At 37.5% G+C, this 14,983-nt stretch overlaps 1 protein-coding gene across 1 annotated transcript; it reads right to left on the reverse strand.

Moving 5' to 3' along the window:
* Window positions 1-1,497: 1,497 nt before the first annotated feature.
* On the reverse strand, window positions 1,498-14,768 carry LOC124153489 (elongation factor 1-gamma). Its single transcript, XM_046526688.1, has 10 exons — window positions 14,673-14,768; window positions 14,397-14,546; window positions 13,978-14,041; window positions 13,733-13,875; window positions 13,463-13,626; window positions 13,203-13,336; window positions 9,774-9,954; window positions 6,912-7,081; window positions 5,276-5,400; window positions 1,498-1,746 (listed from the first exon to the last, which is right to left on the reverse strand). The coding sequence occupies exons 1-10, from the start codon at window positions 14,682-14,684 to the stop codon at window positions 1,591-1,593; spliced, it is 1,299 nt and encodes a 432-aa protein (XP_046382644.1). The 5' UTR covers window positions 14,685-14,768; the 3' UTR covers window positions 1,498-1,590.
* Between the last annotated feature and the right edge of the window lie 215 nt (window positions 14,769-14,983).

Consider the following 14,983-nt stretch of genomic DNA (forward strand, 5'->3'; position numbering starts at 1 on the left):
CAAGGGTAGGAGCCAGGTGAAAGGTAGTCCACCAGATGGTGTCACATAAAAAAACACTTTGGGAATGGAAGTGGGAAACCCCACCATTAATCTCTTCCCTGAAAACATGGGAGTGCAATCAAATGAGCCTCGGGAACTCATTGAATGGGACGTGTCCACGAATGGCACACATCGTTCATGGCCGTGAGGTCGGCAAGGTCCTCGAGGTCGCCATTGTGCGACCGTGCCGTATAGTGGTGGGGAGGAAAGTCAATGTGGGGTAGCTTAGCTATGCAGTAGAAAGAAAAAATAGAAATTTGGTAGAAATGGGAATGAAGAGAGTGGTATGTATAAATCAGGTGTAACTGATGACTTCAGGCTTAACTGTAAAACTTTTCAGACATGGAAAATGAAAGAAACTTTGTTAGGTTCACAATATATTTGAGAAAGCACAAACTTCTTTTTGATATCATAGTAACACCTGACGATGAGTGACAACGTAACTATGTATGAAACCATGTCATGAAGCATGGGTCGTGTTTTTTCAAATATACATATCAGTGTACCTAAATAAGTTTATTCTTTCAATTTCCATAACAGATGAGGTAAGTGATAGGATTCAGGTGGTAGGTGCATTCCACCAACCTTGTGGTAATTCAAGTTTACATACCTACTAGTAATCATAGGAAGGAAGAAATATACGAGGTGCATGAGCAGCTCAAGGAAATAATTAGGGAAATCTTGGGCAAGAAAAATCTAGCAGTGACTGGGGACTAGAATGCCTCAGTCAGGAAAGGGAGGAATAGAAACGAAATAGGATAATTTAGATAAGGACCGCAGAACAGCAGGGGGGAGAAAGCAACAGAAACATATGATTACATATTATGTATGTTGTTCCTCAGAGAGTTTTGTGCCATTTTCAATTGTACTTACATTTGAGGAGAATACTGGAAGTTCTTGTTGTTCCTGGAATGTAAAGGAGTTGACTGACTACCATCATGGTAACTAACACACACAAAATTATGCCCAGACCTAAAGTTCCTTCAAGTGCTTCCCCCACAACCTGTTAATACATACTGTATGTGAGCAATAGCGTGGCAAAATTGCTAGCCTTCTTATATCATGAAGACTATCGAGGGCATACTATCTATCGTAAAGAAACACTTTAGGGTCGTTACAAGATTCCCCACTTCAAATTGAAGTTTTAAGAATCATATGTAATGCTTTGTTCTAACAACCTCCAAGTAAAACAATGTGTGGAATAGTTTTCATAGAATTAACAGTTTCATAAAAGGTTAATTCACCATTCATCTTACCACACTGAAAGAGCCAACTGACACTGCAATGGCTCTGTTGATTCACTCATCATGATCTTAGTGAATGGTCACCCATTCAACCTGTCCAACATAGCTCAACTTTGAATTTAGAAGCCTTTCACACAAAAATAAAAAGGTAAGTTATAGGTACAGGTGACTTAGGATTGTTTCCAGTTTAACTTGACCAATGAAACTGTAAACAAATGGTAAACTTGATTTATTTTGCAACACTTCAACGCCAGATTAATGCAAAATATCAAACATCGGTCGTAGTAGAGGCAATGAATTGAAAAGTTCACTTAAATATTTTTCCTTGGTTGAATTTCTTTCCTGATTTGTCATTTCCAGTCCAGCTGAAGTATTGCTCAACCATTTTCTTAGTTTCTTCTGAGTTAGCATCCAACTTTTTCCAATGGTAAGAGTCGTAATCAACCATCCAATCAGGTGAAAGCTGTTGGAGAATAATATTCAATCAGTTTTTCATCATATAAACCTTACATTTACGATTTTACTTCCCTAATGACGTAGTTGACAATTTTAGTCATGATTTGAAGGGTAAAGAAAACACATGGGATATGCGGCCAACTAACTTTTAAAAATGATAAGCACTAAGGTTACCATGTTGATGCTAAAATATTTCTCCCCTCTATATCTACTTGTCAGACAACAGTTTTACAACTAGCAAGTTTGGGAAGTCTCATAAATGGCCAGCAACACACTTTTTCAGGAGGGTAAGTCTGTAACTTTAGGTGCTTCATTTTGGAGAAAGAGTTCTCGCCTCAAGTTTTCTCCCGACCCAAATCTGTAACTAGGTAGAGAAAACCGTTTCTCTTGACCAGATGGGAGAAAACTCGCTCCGATGAGTAGTATGAAAAATGTATAAGGCAAATCTGATGTTGGGGTGGCAGCCAATGAAAATGCTTATAACAAAGATGTTTACAGGGAAAATAACCCTTGTAAGAACAGCTGTTTACACTGCCTGTGTCGAAGCTACTACATTTATTTTAGTAAATAGTCGTTTGTAATCAATCATATTTAAAGAGAACTGCCATTTAAATTTCTTTAAATGTCAATAGGTACTGCAGTGAGTTTTAGTAAATTATTGCATTATTCCGGATGAGACTCACAAGATGAAGGTAAATACAAAGTATAGGATGATCATACTGAATTACTTGAGTGAAAACTTGGCCTTTGTTTGTTCACAATTTTAGGGCATGCAGAGGAAGGTGACAACGAGAAAGATATGGGAGGAGTAGAACATACTCCTCTTATTTCACAAGGCCCTCCGAAGATTATGGATCTATTGCAATCTCCATGGAGAGAGAGAAGAATATTAAATGAAGATGAGGGAATTTTTTGTGAATGACAATGTCCTAAATCTGAAAATGGTAATTTTTGTGGCGGAATAGCCGGCAAATTAACTAAAAACCGGGATAATGTAAAAAAAAGTGATCATGTGGATATTTTTAACGTTTGTATTTTAATGTCAAACTCAGTGATGCAAATGTTTCCTAAATTGAATGTAAAATAAGCTCATTATCACACAGTGGGATTAACTTTTTTGAAATGCACCTCGCACAGCGATTCCTAGCTTGCAAGGCTAAATTCAAGTGACGGTAAATTATGCTTGTCACACACAAAATTCTTCATTTCGTATCACTTACAACCTCATCAAAGTTGAAAATTAAGAGTAAACTTCAACTGCACATTGAATAAACGCTTGGAAAATAAACCAAGTATGGTCATAATTATGAAAAAGCCACAGAAGACGACAGACAAGAGGTTGCCTTACATTATAATTCCATCATATGTTGCGTCTGACACTAAGAAAACATTTACATTAAATATTGCCTGAATCTGCTATCTCAGGGGTTCGTAATGCATTGCTGGCAGTTGACGATTTTTCAAACCAGTCTAAAAACAACTATTGTGTCACCCAGGCCCTTTTGTCGCTCATCGAAATGACAGGAAAATGCTACCTTGAATGCCATTTCATAGCTAGCGGAGTTTATGAATGATAAATCATTTTAATTTTAAGTCCTCTGAGTCATTAGCAGCTACGTGAAACAGTCTTTAAATGCCTTGAAACCTGACCCAGGTTTCTTCCCTGAAAATGAATGAACGAGAATGCATTCTTTTCCAAAGGAATATCGTCTCGTCAACACTAAAAACTAGTTGAGGGGGAAAGGAGCCACTTTCAATCACAGCTTGGAGTTCATCAGAAAATGTTGCGGTGACGGCGCTATCAACACTTGCAGATTCACCTGATATCGCCGCACTGAAAATACCTGCTTGCCGTTTTAATTCTGGAACCAACCGGAGCTTTCACTAAATGTCTCGGAGCGATTACCACTCTCGTCTTTTTGTACTGATTCACTATGAACTTTCCGTATTTGTAGACCGCTTGGTTGAAGTTGGTGCGGCTGAGGTCACTGATGTTTTAACTTCGTCTTTATTCAGAATAAGGCATCGTGCGTTTAAACTTCCGCGCAATATCGCTTTGACGTTCTCCATTTTCAAAGCAATTGACCTATATATCAATTTCTCTTATAGGTTTATGGTTTTTCTTGATAAATTCTTGATTTTTCTACCCGCATTCCTATATTTTGACATTTTCTCTTGGTTTTTACTCTGCATGGCTCTATCGAAATCACCTTCTACTGCTGAACTGTATTCTTGAGACGCAGAGGGCCTACGACTGCGGGGAGGGAACGAAGCTATTGTGTTTGAGACTCTATAGCGGACCCTTTTATGTGTTGATGCTATTCATACGCAACTCGGCCACCGCTCCATTTCTCCCCCGTGAATACCGATGACCTTGAAGGTTTTAGCGTAGACCCTCTACCTGGAAGTCAATCGCCCGATAACCTATGACGGAAAAAATTACGTCTCAACCAGTATTGCTTAAAAAAACTCATTTCCACTAGCCCCACACTTAATTTATGATCTAAATTAACTCATTCTGTTAAGGAGACGAGATAAATTACTTCGGTAGGCCGACTATCTGGACCCAATGACGAGTAATGCTTTTGGCCATTGCACAGCAATAGATTTTGATTATTACATAAACAAATTAGAAGATTTGAAGCAAGCAATACTATAATTATGCGTAAAATGATAGCAATTTCGTGTGTACTTAGCGCAAGTTCACGTTTTATCACGAGAGCGTTTAAGATTTTTGATTAGGCTACACCGCGTTGCAATGTTTCCCCGAGGAACGAATTTGCGCTATATAGAAATTGCGCTATAAGAGACATGGGTGTACCTAATTTACTCCTGCTTCAGGCAATATTTAATGTAAATGTTTTCTTAGTGTCAGACGCAACATATGATGGAATTATAATGTAAGGCAACCTCTTGTCTGTCGTCTTCTGTGGCTTTTTCATAATTATGACCATACTTGGTTTATTTTCCAAGCGTTTATTCAATGTGCAGTTGAAGTTTACTCTTAATTTTCAACTTTGATGAGGTTGTAAGTGATACGAAATGAAGAATTTTGTGTGTGACAAGCATAATTTACCATCACTTGAATTTAGCCTTGCAAGCTAGGAATCGCTGTGCGAGGTGCATTTCAAAAAAGTTAATCCCACTGAGTGATAATGAGCTTATTTTACATTCAATTTAGGAAACATTTGCATCACTGAGTTTGACATTAATTTAATATTAATTAATAATTTAATTGTGTACATTATACACTGTTTTCTTTTTTGACGTAGCCTAACAGGAACGTTTATAAGTACCAACTTTGTTAATATGAACCTCTGTTTTTTTGATCCCGTGAACTTCGTAATAACGAGAAACTACTGTACTGCAATGGATAACCACTTGTTGATAATATTCGAGGATCTTCAATACAAAAGGTCACTTATTTCTGCAACCAATTAAGGTCGCTTCATCAAGGTTTTACTTATATTTACTTGGAACAAATCACACAAAATAAAGTAATTCACCTACATACACAAAATATAATTCCATTTTACCTTGAAAGCTAGATCATGGCCTCTCCACACCCAGATGCCTGATATTGAATTATCATTATCTTGTCCAAACACGCACATTGAGGCAAATGCATTCTTAGCTAGTTTTCCAAGCCTTTGATAAAAGCCTATAAAAATAAGAGAAAGAATTAATTTTTAAGTGGTGTCCCAAAAAACTGATATAAATATGGGTTAAAATCTTCTACAAATTAATTTAAACATAAGGCAACAATATAAGAATAAGAAAAATGTAACACAGTATGGTAATAAACAGAATTTTAAATTTACGTCCACTCATGGTATTTATGTAAATGCCGACTTAATGGAAAATGGAACACAAAGAATTGTAGAGGAAATTTCAGATTTTTCCCAGCCATTTCAAAACAAAATCTGGCGTGACTGCTACTCCATAGACAGAAGTAGGGAAGAATGAGTAGACAGAAGTTGAGGAAGAAAGAGTAAACTGCAGAAGACAAAAAATTGTACTTATGGTATTATTCATTTCAAATCCTTCCCAGATTAGAATTGAATCAAATTGACACTGACAATATTCAACATCCCGTTCTTACAAAATAGCTTCCAGCTCCACATATTTTCTCTTGAAAATGTGATGTGGAATCCCAGAAAAACAAGCAATTTATTTTATGCATTTACCAAGCTTATTGGTATTCCCAGGTAGATCAATGCACCACCAATTCTTTTGACTGTATTTTTCATCTTGGCATTCACCAAAAAAGGAGTACCTTACCCTTACTTTTCATATCAGAATTGACCAATTCTGAAGGCATCAATATCAAAAGTGGCGAATACAGATGGGGGGCGTGCACCCCTCCCTTGTGGGTCCGCCTGTATTGCCAAACATAATTTTGACTTTTTTGTATCATAATATGATATTGTCTTTTATATGTGTGTAATCACTTTAATTAAAATTTTCTTTTACTCTGCCAGTTACTTTATTATTTTTTATTATGATAAAAGTTAAGGCATCTCAAGATATCTTTTGCACCCCCCTCGAGTGTTTTTTCTATCCGCTACTGTATCCAAATCACAGGTGCCATACAAGAATTGATTATGTCATACTACCCTGAACAATATTTCTTAAATTGGGTACCATTATACTTAATACTATTACACTTAATTGAAACTTAACAAAAAAAAAAGCAGATTTTTACTTTAGCAAAGAACGTCTCATTACCACAACAGCAACCCCATTTTTAACATGATAAAGGTGTTCAGTAACAGTACATGCTGCCCAAAATAATAATTTAACAAAAGAATTATAAATATGTACCAAGAAATGGCATTACAAGGGTGCCCTGGAAAATTTTACAATGCATTTTGAAAGGTGAAGAATCATGCCATCTGGCAGTTAATACTTTCATGAACAATGACTTTCTCCAAGAATTCTCAAATTTGTATTGCCAACTTTTAAAAACAAGATCTACAGAGCATAAGGGTGAATGTGAAAGAATGAATTATACGAAAACTTTTCATTAGTCCAATCTCTTTGCCTTCAATGAGCAACCTAGGAATAGGTTGATTTCTCACCGAATTATTGAAGAAATTTATGATAGCATTAGTACCGTTAGGCAACTGACTAAAAATTGTTAATGATACACTTAAGACTAGTGAAGTTTACCTGCAATTAAATTACAACTCATAAATATTTTGGCTAGCTCTTCAGGATACTTGTAATCGCAGAACCAAATGGACCAATTTTCCTTATCGAATTTCTCCCAGAAGTAGGGGATTGACTTTGCTTCCTCTTCATTTGAGTAAAATCTTTTGAAATCATCCAAATCAAATGTCCTGTAAGCAAGCAATAACAAAAATTTCATTATAAATTACCCATATATTTAGGTGGATACAAAGGCAAGTGCATACAAGGCTGAGGCATTTGAACCCTTTCCTAGACAAAGGTGGTGTTTTATGCATAGGCAGTCGCTGTAAATATTCCACTCTATTCTTTTCCACCAAATACCAGTTATCCTTCTGAAAAGATTCCACTTGAGCCAACTCTCAAGTCCAATGAGCTCACCTTTCCCCACTCCATGGGGTCTTTGCCTGATCTAAATATCCTACAAATCAGACCACGATTCTGGGGGACATGGCTCTTGCTAAGAAACTCACTAAGCCATGTTTTGAGATGCCACTGTGCAAAGCCATGTTTTGGCTGTCAACTGATGGGTGATATTGCTACAGCATGAATGACACCAGCTAGCTACTTAGTGTTGCTGGACTCCACTACACAGGTTCATTTGTACAGTGCACTACCTAAGGCAGGGGACATCACTTAAATTAAGGGCTATGTAGTGCTGTTCATGTGCTTTGCCACACATGCAATTCATCTGGAAGCCATATGCGATCTCGCCATTCCCTCCTTCCTCGCTGCATTTCTAGCCGTCGAGGTGTTTGCCACTAGCTGTACTATGACCAAGCTACCACTTTCCAAAGGGCCACCAAGGAATTGCAAAGGATATTCGGATACAACATACACCTTCTACAATGAGGTCGCCTTAGCCCTCGCCTATGATGGAACATGTTGGTGCTTCAAACCCCTGAATTCCCCTCATTTTGAAGGCCTGTGGGAGACTGGGGTGAAGTCTACAAAATATTTACCTTATCAGAATTTTTAATTTACATACCCTTACACTTGACAAGTTAACAACAGAACTTATTCAAATTGAAGCCTGTTTAAACTCTAGACCTGTCCAACTGATGTCCTCTTGCCCAGATGATAAAAATACCCTCACTCCTGCACATTTTTTAATTGGTTAATCAATTAAAACCCAGAAACTCGAGTCTCTGCATATGGCAGATAACCAGATAGCATCTCAGAAAGCTGATGAGACAACTTCTGGAAGCAGTGGTCATGGGAATACCCTTGCTATCTACAACAGAGAATTCAGTAAATGGGACGACCCGAAAGCAAACTTGGGGATATAATAGCCTTTGATTGGCCGAGGCGACCATTACCACCCATAAAAGTGGTTTTTGGGCTGCATTTCAAAGATGCCCCGAGGGGAAGATGGATACGTTTGGGTGATAACGGTGAAAATGGCGAGCACAATGCTGCTAAGTCTGTGTGCCATAGCCCACTACCAATACCACTATAACATTTTTAAATTTTAGCTGCTTATACCGGGTAGCTTTTAAGTGAAATTATTTCTAGTAAATGGATTTTTTGCCACTACCAGAATCATCTTCTCGAAATTCTTTATTTCAAAATTCTTCCACTCAAACATTGGCACCACCATCGAAAAAGAGTGATGAACAGCAAAAAAGAGCATAGAGCAGCAGGGCATTGAGTGCACCTTAGTAGATTGGAAAACTGCCTATATCTTTCAACAGAACCACAATCAGGACAAAGAGGCAACACAAAAATTAAGTTTTTTGACATGTTTTCCCAAAAAATAAGGCATGGAAAAGCCAAATACAGGCGGTCCCCGACTTTCGTACACAATGCGTTCCTGAAAACTTGTGCGAAAGTCGAAAGTACGAAAGTCGAACCATTGACTTCCATACTAATTAGGGGTTACGTTCCAAAAGAGCGGAATATACGTACTAAAACCTTTTTTTTCACGGAATTCATTTCAATTGACTTAATTTGAATAATATGTTAATACAACTCCTCAAATCATCTAATTTCTTTCGAAAATACGCAGAAAATGAAAAAACAAGAACTCTGTTGGCTATCGAGTGAAACTTCCTCTTGGCGTTTAAGTTGACATTCCACTTATTACGTCCACTATAAATAAAAGGACATATCAAGAAGCATAACAAAATGTATTTGTTGAACCCACACTCTGGATACCTTTTAATTTTTACACCATAATTCGACATTTGGCAGGTGACATTCATGATCGCGTATATTACGCATGTTATTCAAAAAAGACAAAAGACAAACGGAAATCGGGTGATATTTCATGCAATATCGTTGCTGAAGGTTTACATGAATTAAACAGCACTCATACGAAAAAACACAATTAGAAAGAAGGTCTTACTAGTTTTATTGAAAGCTATTTGATGATGTCTAGTCAACTTCTTTTGAAAAATATCTTCAATGAAGGCTTTCTTCTTCTCTTGATAAAGGAGCCTGTAGCAGGCAGTCTGTCTCCCAAATAAATCACCTAGATTAGAGTCAATTACCAACAATTCCCTTCATTATATACGTTCGTATTGTTTGCATATACTGCCATTTGAAACAATTGAATGTTGGGATGCGCAATAAACATCGCGGGAATTTTAAAAAAATTACAGACCAACGTCCGAAAGTCCGAATTTAGCGTACGAAAGTCGAGTATAAGGTGTCAATTTTGAACGTACGAAAGTGCGAATTGTACGAAAGTCGAGTGTACGAATGTCGAGGACCGCCTATATTTTGATAGATTGTTGACACCATTAAAAACAATAGACACCATATTTTCCAATGCCCATATAACTGACATTCATGATGGAGGTAAGTGCCATCTCCTCAAAGTGCTGGCTAATATCCACTTACCCCCTGGGGAGGGCATCCATTGGGTCCTTGCTCTTGGGTTCCTCTGCCAGAGCTCTCTCAGTCTCATCCAATTCTTCAGTAGCAGCCTTTTTTGGGGTGTCAGCTTGTTTCTCCTGAGGCTTTTCTGCTTTTTCTTTCTTATTTGATTTCTTGTCTTTTCCAGTTTCTTTACCAATCTTTCCTGAAATAATAAAATGATAGTGCCAAAGAACAATCATAAGACCCATGACAAGTCACCCCTAGATACAAGATAGGACAAGAAGGGACACAACTGCTACCAATTACAGAAAAGGATTTTCATGACTTGATAAAATGGCCATTGTAATGCAAGTTTCCACAATTAATCATTCGAAAGTCAGACTCAGCTGACCATAGAGAAGCTTAAAATTTGTTAATTAACCTCACAACAATGCTGACTGTAAATTGTTACAGCAGAGACAGGTCTAGAGCCGAAACCTCTAACCTCACTTCTCTTAACAGTAGAATTAGCTTCTCTGCCAGAATTGTAAGACACAAGTTGCCCTTCAAAACAAGTCTTCAAAACAAGTCTACCAGCTATCTTCTCTGTCAATCACTGATCTCTTCCATCAAAATATTAAAATAGATTTAAAATTTATTTACAGTAATCCAAACTCACACATTGACTGTCCTAATTAGCTTTCCTCTACTGATTTCTGAGTGCCTAACCGATCAACAAATATACATTCCTTACTTCAATGGCCTATCCCTTGTTAATTGCTCACTCTAACACCGCCTTTACTTCCTGCTCAATTCATTGCGAGATAATACTGATGTTTTTTTCTGCCCTTGAACTCATTTGTCAATCTCGCCATGTCCCATTCCCCAGTGAATAAAAACAACCTCCTCCTCTACCTCCCTTTCCATAAGTCTTGTATTTTTGTTCAATACTAACTTTTGCCTGTACTATTTGTTTTGATTGTATAAGTTTAAATTACATGTTTGCTACTGTGCCACTGTAAATTGGCAGAAAAGCTGTATGTGAGCAACTCCCGATTATCTGGCCGTGAGTGCACGATCCTTCAAAGTTTTCTGCAATATTCATAAAAAAATAAAATTGGACACAAAAGCACCAAGATATTTGCATTTTTCAAATACAATGCTACACCAGGCTAATTATTTCCATTAGAATCCTCTTCTTAAAGTGGAATTACTATATCTAATTGCTGACAAGGAATGTTTCAAGTTTACTTGGGCATCTGCTAAAGCATTCTAGACGACGATCTGCGGCAGGGAAAAAACTGATGATTAATTTTAGAAATTCCTTCAATGGTAAATCATTTGTAACTTCAGAGAAATTTTACTTATGACCTTGAACTGTATACTTCATACTGCAAATGCACAATCATTGCCGTGGCCTCACATGCAGTTGAATAACACCCAAGGAAACTGGAGATTTCCTTGCACTTGGACATGTTTACGCCATAACCAGTCAAGGCCAAACCGGAGAGGAATGGAATAGTATAAGTGAAAGCAGCGGGGGAAGTTGAAGTTAATTATTTTCACTGGAATCCCCTTCTGAGGGTGGAATTATTTTGTCTACTTGCTGACAAGGAATGTTTCAAGTTTGCTTGGGCGTCTGCTCTAGCATTGTAGACGACGATCAGCGGCGGGAAAAAAAACTCTCGATTAATTTTGGAAGATTCTTCAATGGTTAATCATTCGTAAATGTGCAATTATTGCCGTGGTCTTGCATGCGGTTGAATACGGTCCAAAGGAACTGAAGATTTCGTCGCGCTCGGGTATGTTTACGCTGTCACCAGTCAAAGTCAAACCGGAGAGGAAGGGAATAGTAGAAGTAAAAGCAGTGGGGGAAGTTGAAGTTGAGACAGCATAAGTCATAGCCAAGCACTCGCCTGTGTTGACGATTTGCCACAAGTCCTGGTTTCCTATAAATGCTAATGCGTGATGGCGATACTGCGTGTCCATTGCCTTCACAGGGGTTTCAGGCTCTTTTACTAAGCATCACAGTGCGGGATCGGGCTCAATGATTACGGATCTGCATCACACAGTAGTTGCATCCCTGGCAACTTGTGCGAGATGTGATTACTAGGTATAGTGCCTGTCAGTGTAGTTTCCGACATCACGCAGTGGTCATGAAGCATTCATACAAACCACTATTCTGAATCCGCGACCTCGCAGTTTTGTGGTTTTTGGAAACCAGGTATTACATTTAGCAGTAGGAATATGAGTACAATCACGTTTTCACAGCAAAAAATATCGGGGTAGGGAAGAGAGAGTTCTTAATGATTCCTGAAAGCAGTCTTAATTAATATAATAGATTGTTTGATTTACGAAAATTACAAGAAATAAATGTAAAGTTTTGATTATCCGTGTTTTCACATTATTGGTGCCGCTTCTCCTCATCATTAGCCTGAATAATCGGACGTGTACTGTACTTAAATAAATAAAAAACTGTGAAGCAGCAGACATGCAAAATGGATAACTTTAAACATGATAAGTTGAATTACTGCCTTAATGCACACTAATTCTCAATAGCAATAGCATAACACCAATCTCTCATATCTACATAAGTTAAGGCAAATGTGTTATCTCTCTTCATCAGATTTCCCCATATAATGCAGTGTTTCCCAGTAGCATATTACAAGTAGTTTCAAATTGTTCAGTGCCAATATTCATCAAATCATCAGATTTACCTTACAATTTCATTGTAGAGGAGAAGTAGACAAGACCCTCATTAAATATCACCTAATTTGATCTATTACCAGAAGTATATTTCCCTACAAAAATCAGCTGTTAATTTCCAGACACACGAGGATACTCATCTCATTAATTTAATCTATTTTTACTTTCATGAAATGTGTGTACTTAAAATTTTCATTTCTAACCATTGTCCGATTACTTGGGTATTTCTGAGTATGCTTATCTTTAATTTTAATCATAAGACACAGAAGAGCTAGAATAGCTGTACTTCATTAGCTTTAAGTTACAGTGATGCCTTGATTACAGATTGTTCCAGGGACCAATTGTGCGATTATCTGCCCATCAATTTCCTTGCGACACCCCTTTATCCCAGCTGTCTTACCCTACCTCGTAAGAGTTAGTTAATGAAATTAAGGAGTATTAGTCACAAGAGGGCTCTCAGGATAAACGAGAAGTCAGTGTTAGCCCGCTCTTCACAAATGATGACATGGGGTCCAAGGCTTGAAGTGCTCTCCGCACAGCACTCAAGCAGGGAACGGGCAATTTCTGATAACTCTCTACCACCGCCCGGGATTCAAGACCAGGTACTAAGGGTGGGGAGCCAACAGTAGCCACCACACTAACCCCTTACCGCGACCAAGGTAAAACAGTATCCCAGATGTCATCGAAACAATGACACTGACAACATTTAAAGTCAACTGATAAAAAGAATACAGAGGAACAGATGCCATAATATGTTGAATATACCTTGCACTTCAGCGAACTTCTTCGCATCAAATTCAGCCATTTTTACGCAGAGAGGGAAGTCGCCAATGACAGCTTTTACTTGAGGTTGATTAATAATAGTTGTAAACCACCTGTTTACGTTTTGATACGGCTTCCTGAAAAAGATTACAAAAGTACAGTACATAGGCAGTCATCGTTAATATTATCGGAATTTCACGCTTAGCTAGTTAGTTAATTTTTTTTTGGACAGCTTCACCTAACAATTTTCAGCTAAGCCGTACCTGAATGCTGGGTCCAACACATACTGGTAGAGATGCAGCAAAGTACAGCAGACACTAATATCAGCCAGAGTGATTCGCTCCCCAACTAAATAAGTTACGTGCAATAAATGGGAATTCAAAGCACCCAGGGCTTTCTTAATATCATCTTTAGCACGTTCAACATTCTGAATATTCAAACGAAAACATAGATATTACAGTAAGATGACTACATAACACAGCAAAATACCAAATTACATTCCAGACCTATAGAATATTTTCCAACTAGCTTACCTGCTTGTTATACTGCATGATTCCTAAACATGGAAACACCCAAGTGCATGAGGCGGGAAGAATGTCATTGTCGGCAAATCCCATCCACTGAATTACTTGAGCTTTTTCGAGATCACTGCGACCGCGTAACTGGTCATTGGAGACTGAAAATTAGAAATTATATTATGCGACTTAGGAAAAAATGAAAGAGCTACAGATATTGGTTATAATGAAAGGGGTAAAAATACTGATAAAAGTAAAAGTACCAAAGTAAGCAATGGCATTGCTTTCGGTGATGCATTTGCCATCAGCTGTTTCAAATGCAGGCACCTAAAACAGAAAAAAAATCGAATTAATAACGCCCTATTATAGAAAACGCATGAAAATTAAATCTAATTCAATATTTCAGATAGACAACAAACGAAGAAATACTTAAGCATATTGAAAGTAAATCACAAACAACATTTCAAAGATGACAACAGGGTAAGAGGCATTGTATACAGTTAACGTTGAAATCATACTGGTAATTAATATATAATTCACAAGAAGAAAATGTATTGCACTACCTTATAATAGAGTTAAATATTACCATCGACTATGACACAAGCAAATAACCACATGGGTAGCATGACACGTCACACCGGTAAGAAACTGTGGAGACTCAAGAATATAATATTCAACACACCTTTCCAAGAGGAAATTTTTTTAAAAAGGCCTCGGTTTTGTTCGTTTGTCCAAACACGAAATCTTGTGCAATTTTTACTTTGGCTCCGGAATATTCGGCTGCTATTAGAGCCTTGTATGCTCTGAAATTTTCGGGGTAAGTGTAGAGAGTCTGTAAAAACAAAATTGCGGAAAGTGGAGTAAAGTTCGTAATTAGAATATTTCCATTCATCGAACGTCAGGATTACAAGGGATGTCAATAGCAATATTAAGATATTAAACACGAAAATCAACTTACTCCGGACGCCATTGTTCCTCTTTGCGGAGAGACCAAAAGAACCCAGGATCTCGGGTACCTGCGGTGTTGCCAATGAAGAATATGGTTCCATCATTACTTTGAAATTCCGAGTAAATTCGGTGACTTGTCTTGATTTGATGCATTTTGAACTCTGAATATCTTTAAGCCAGTTTCAAATTAAAGCAAGGTTATTCCTCCAATTCATACGGAGTCAATATTTCTTACATATTTTTCTTCAACTGGTTATATATTCCACATTATTCGTAAATATTTAGTAGAAAATAAAATTTTAAATATTTTCACTGACATTT

The sequence above is a fragment of the Ischnura elegans genome, chromosome 2, assembly GCF_921293095.1.
Source record: "Ischnura elegans chromosome 2, ioIscEleg1.1, whole genome shotgun sequence".
In the NCBI taxonomy this organism is placed as follows: Eukaryota; Metazoa; Arthropoda; class Insecta; order Odonata; family Coenagrionidae; genus Ischnura; species Ischnura elegans.

Bases quoted from the DNA above. Each gene is read 5' to 3' on its own strand.
- LOC124153489 (XM_046526688.1), bottom strand. The intron at 13,876-13,977 runs GTACTTTTACTT...TCTAATTTTCAG, and splicing joins CAATGCCATTGCTTACTTTG to TCTCCAATGACCAGTTACGC. The intron at 13,627-13,732 runs GTAAGCTAGTTG...TTGAATATTCAG, and splicing joins TCATGCAGTATAACAAGCAG to AATGTTGAACGTGCTAAAGA.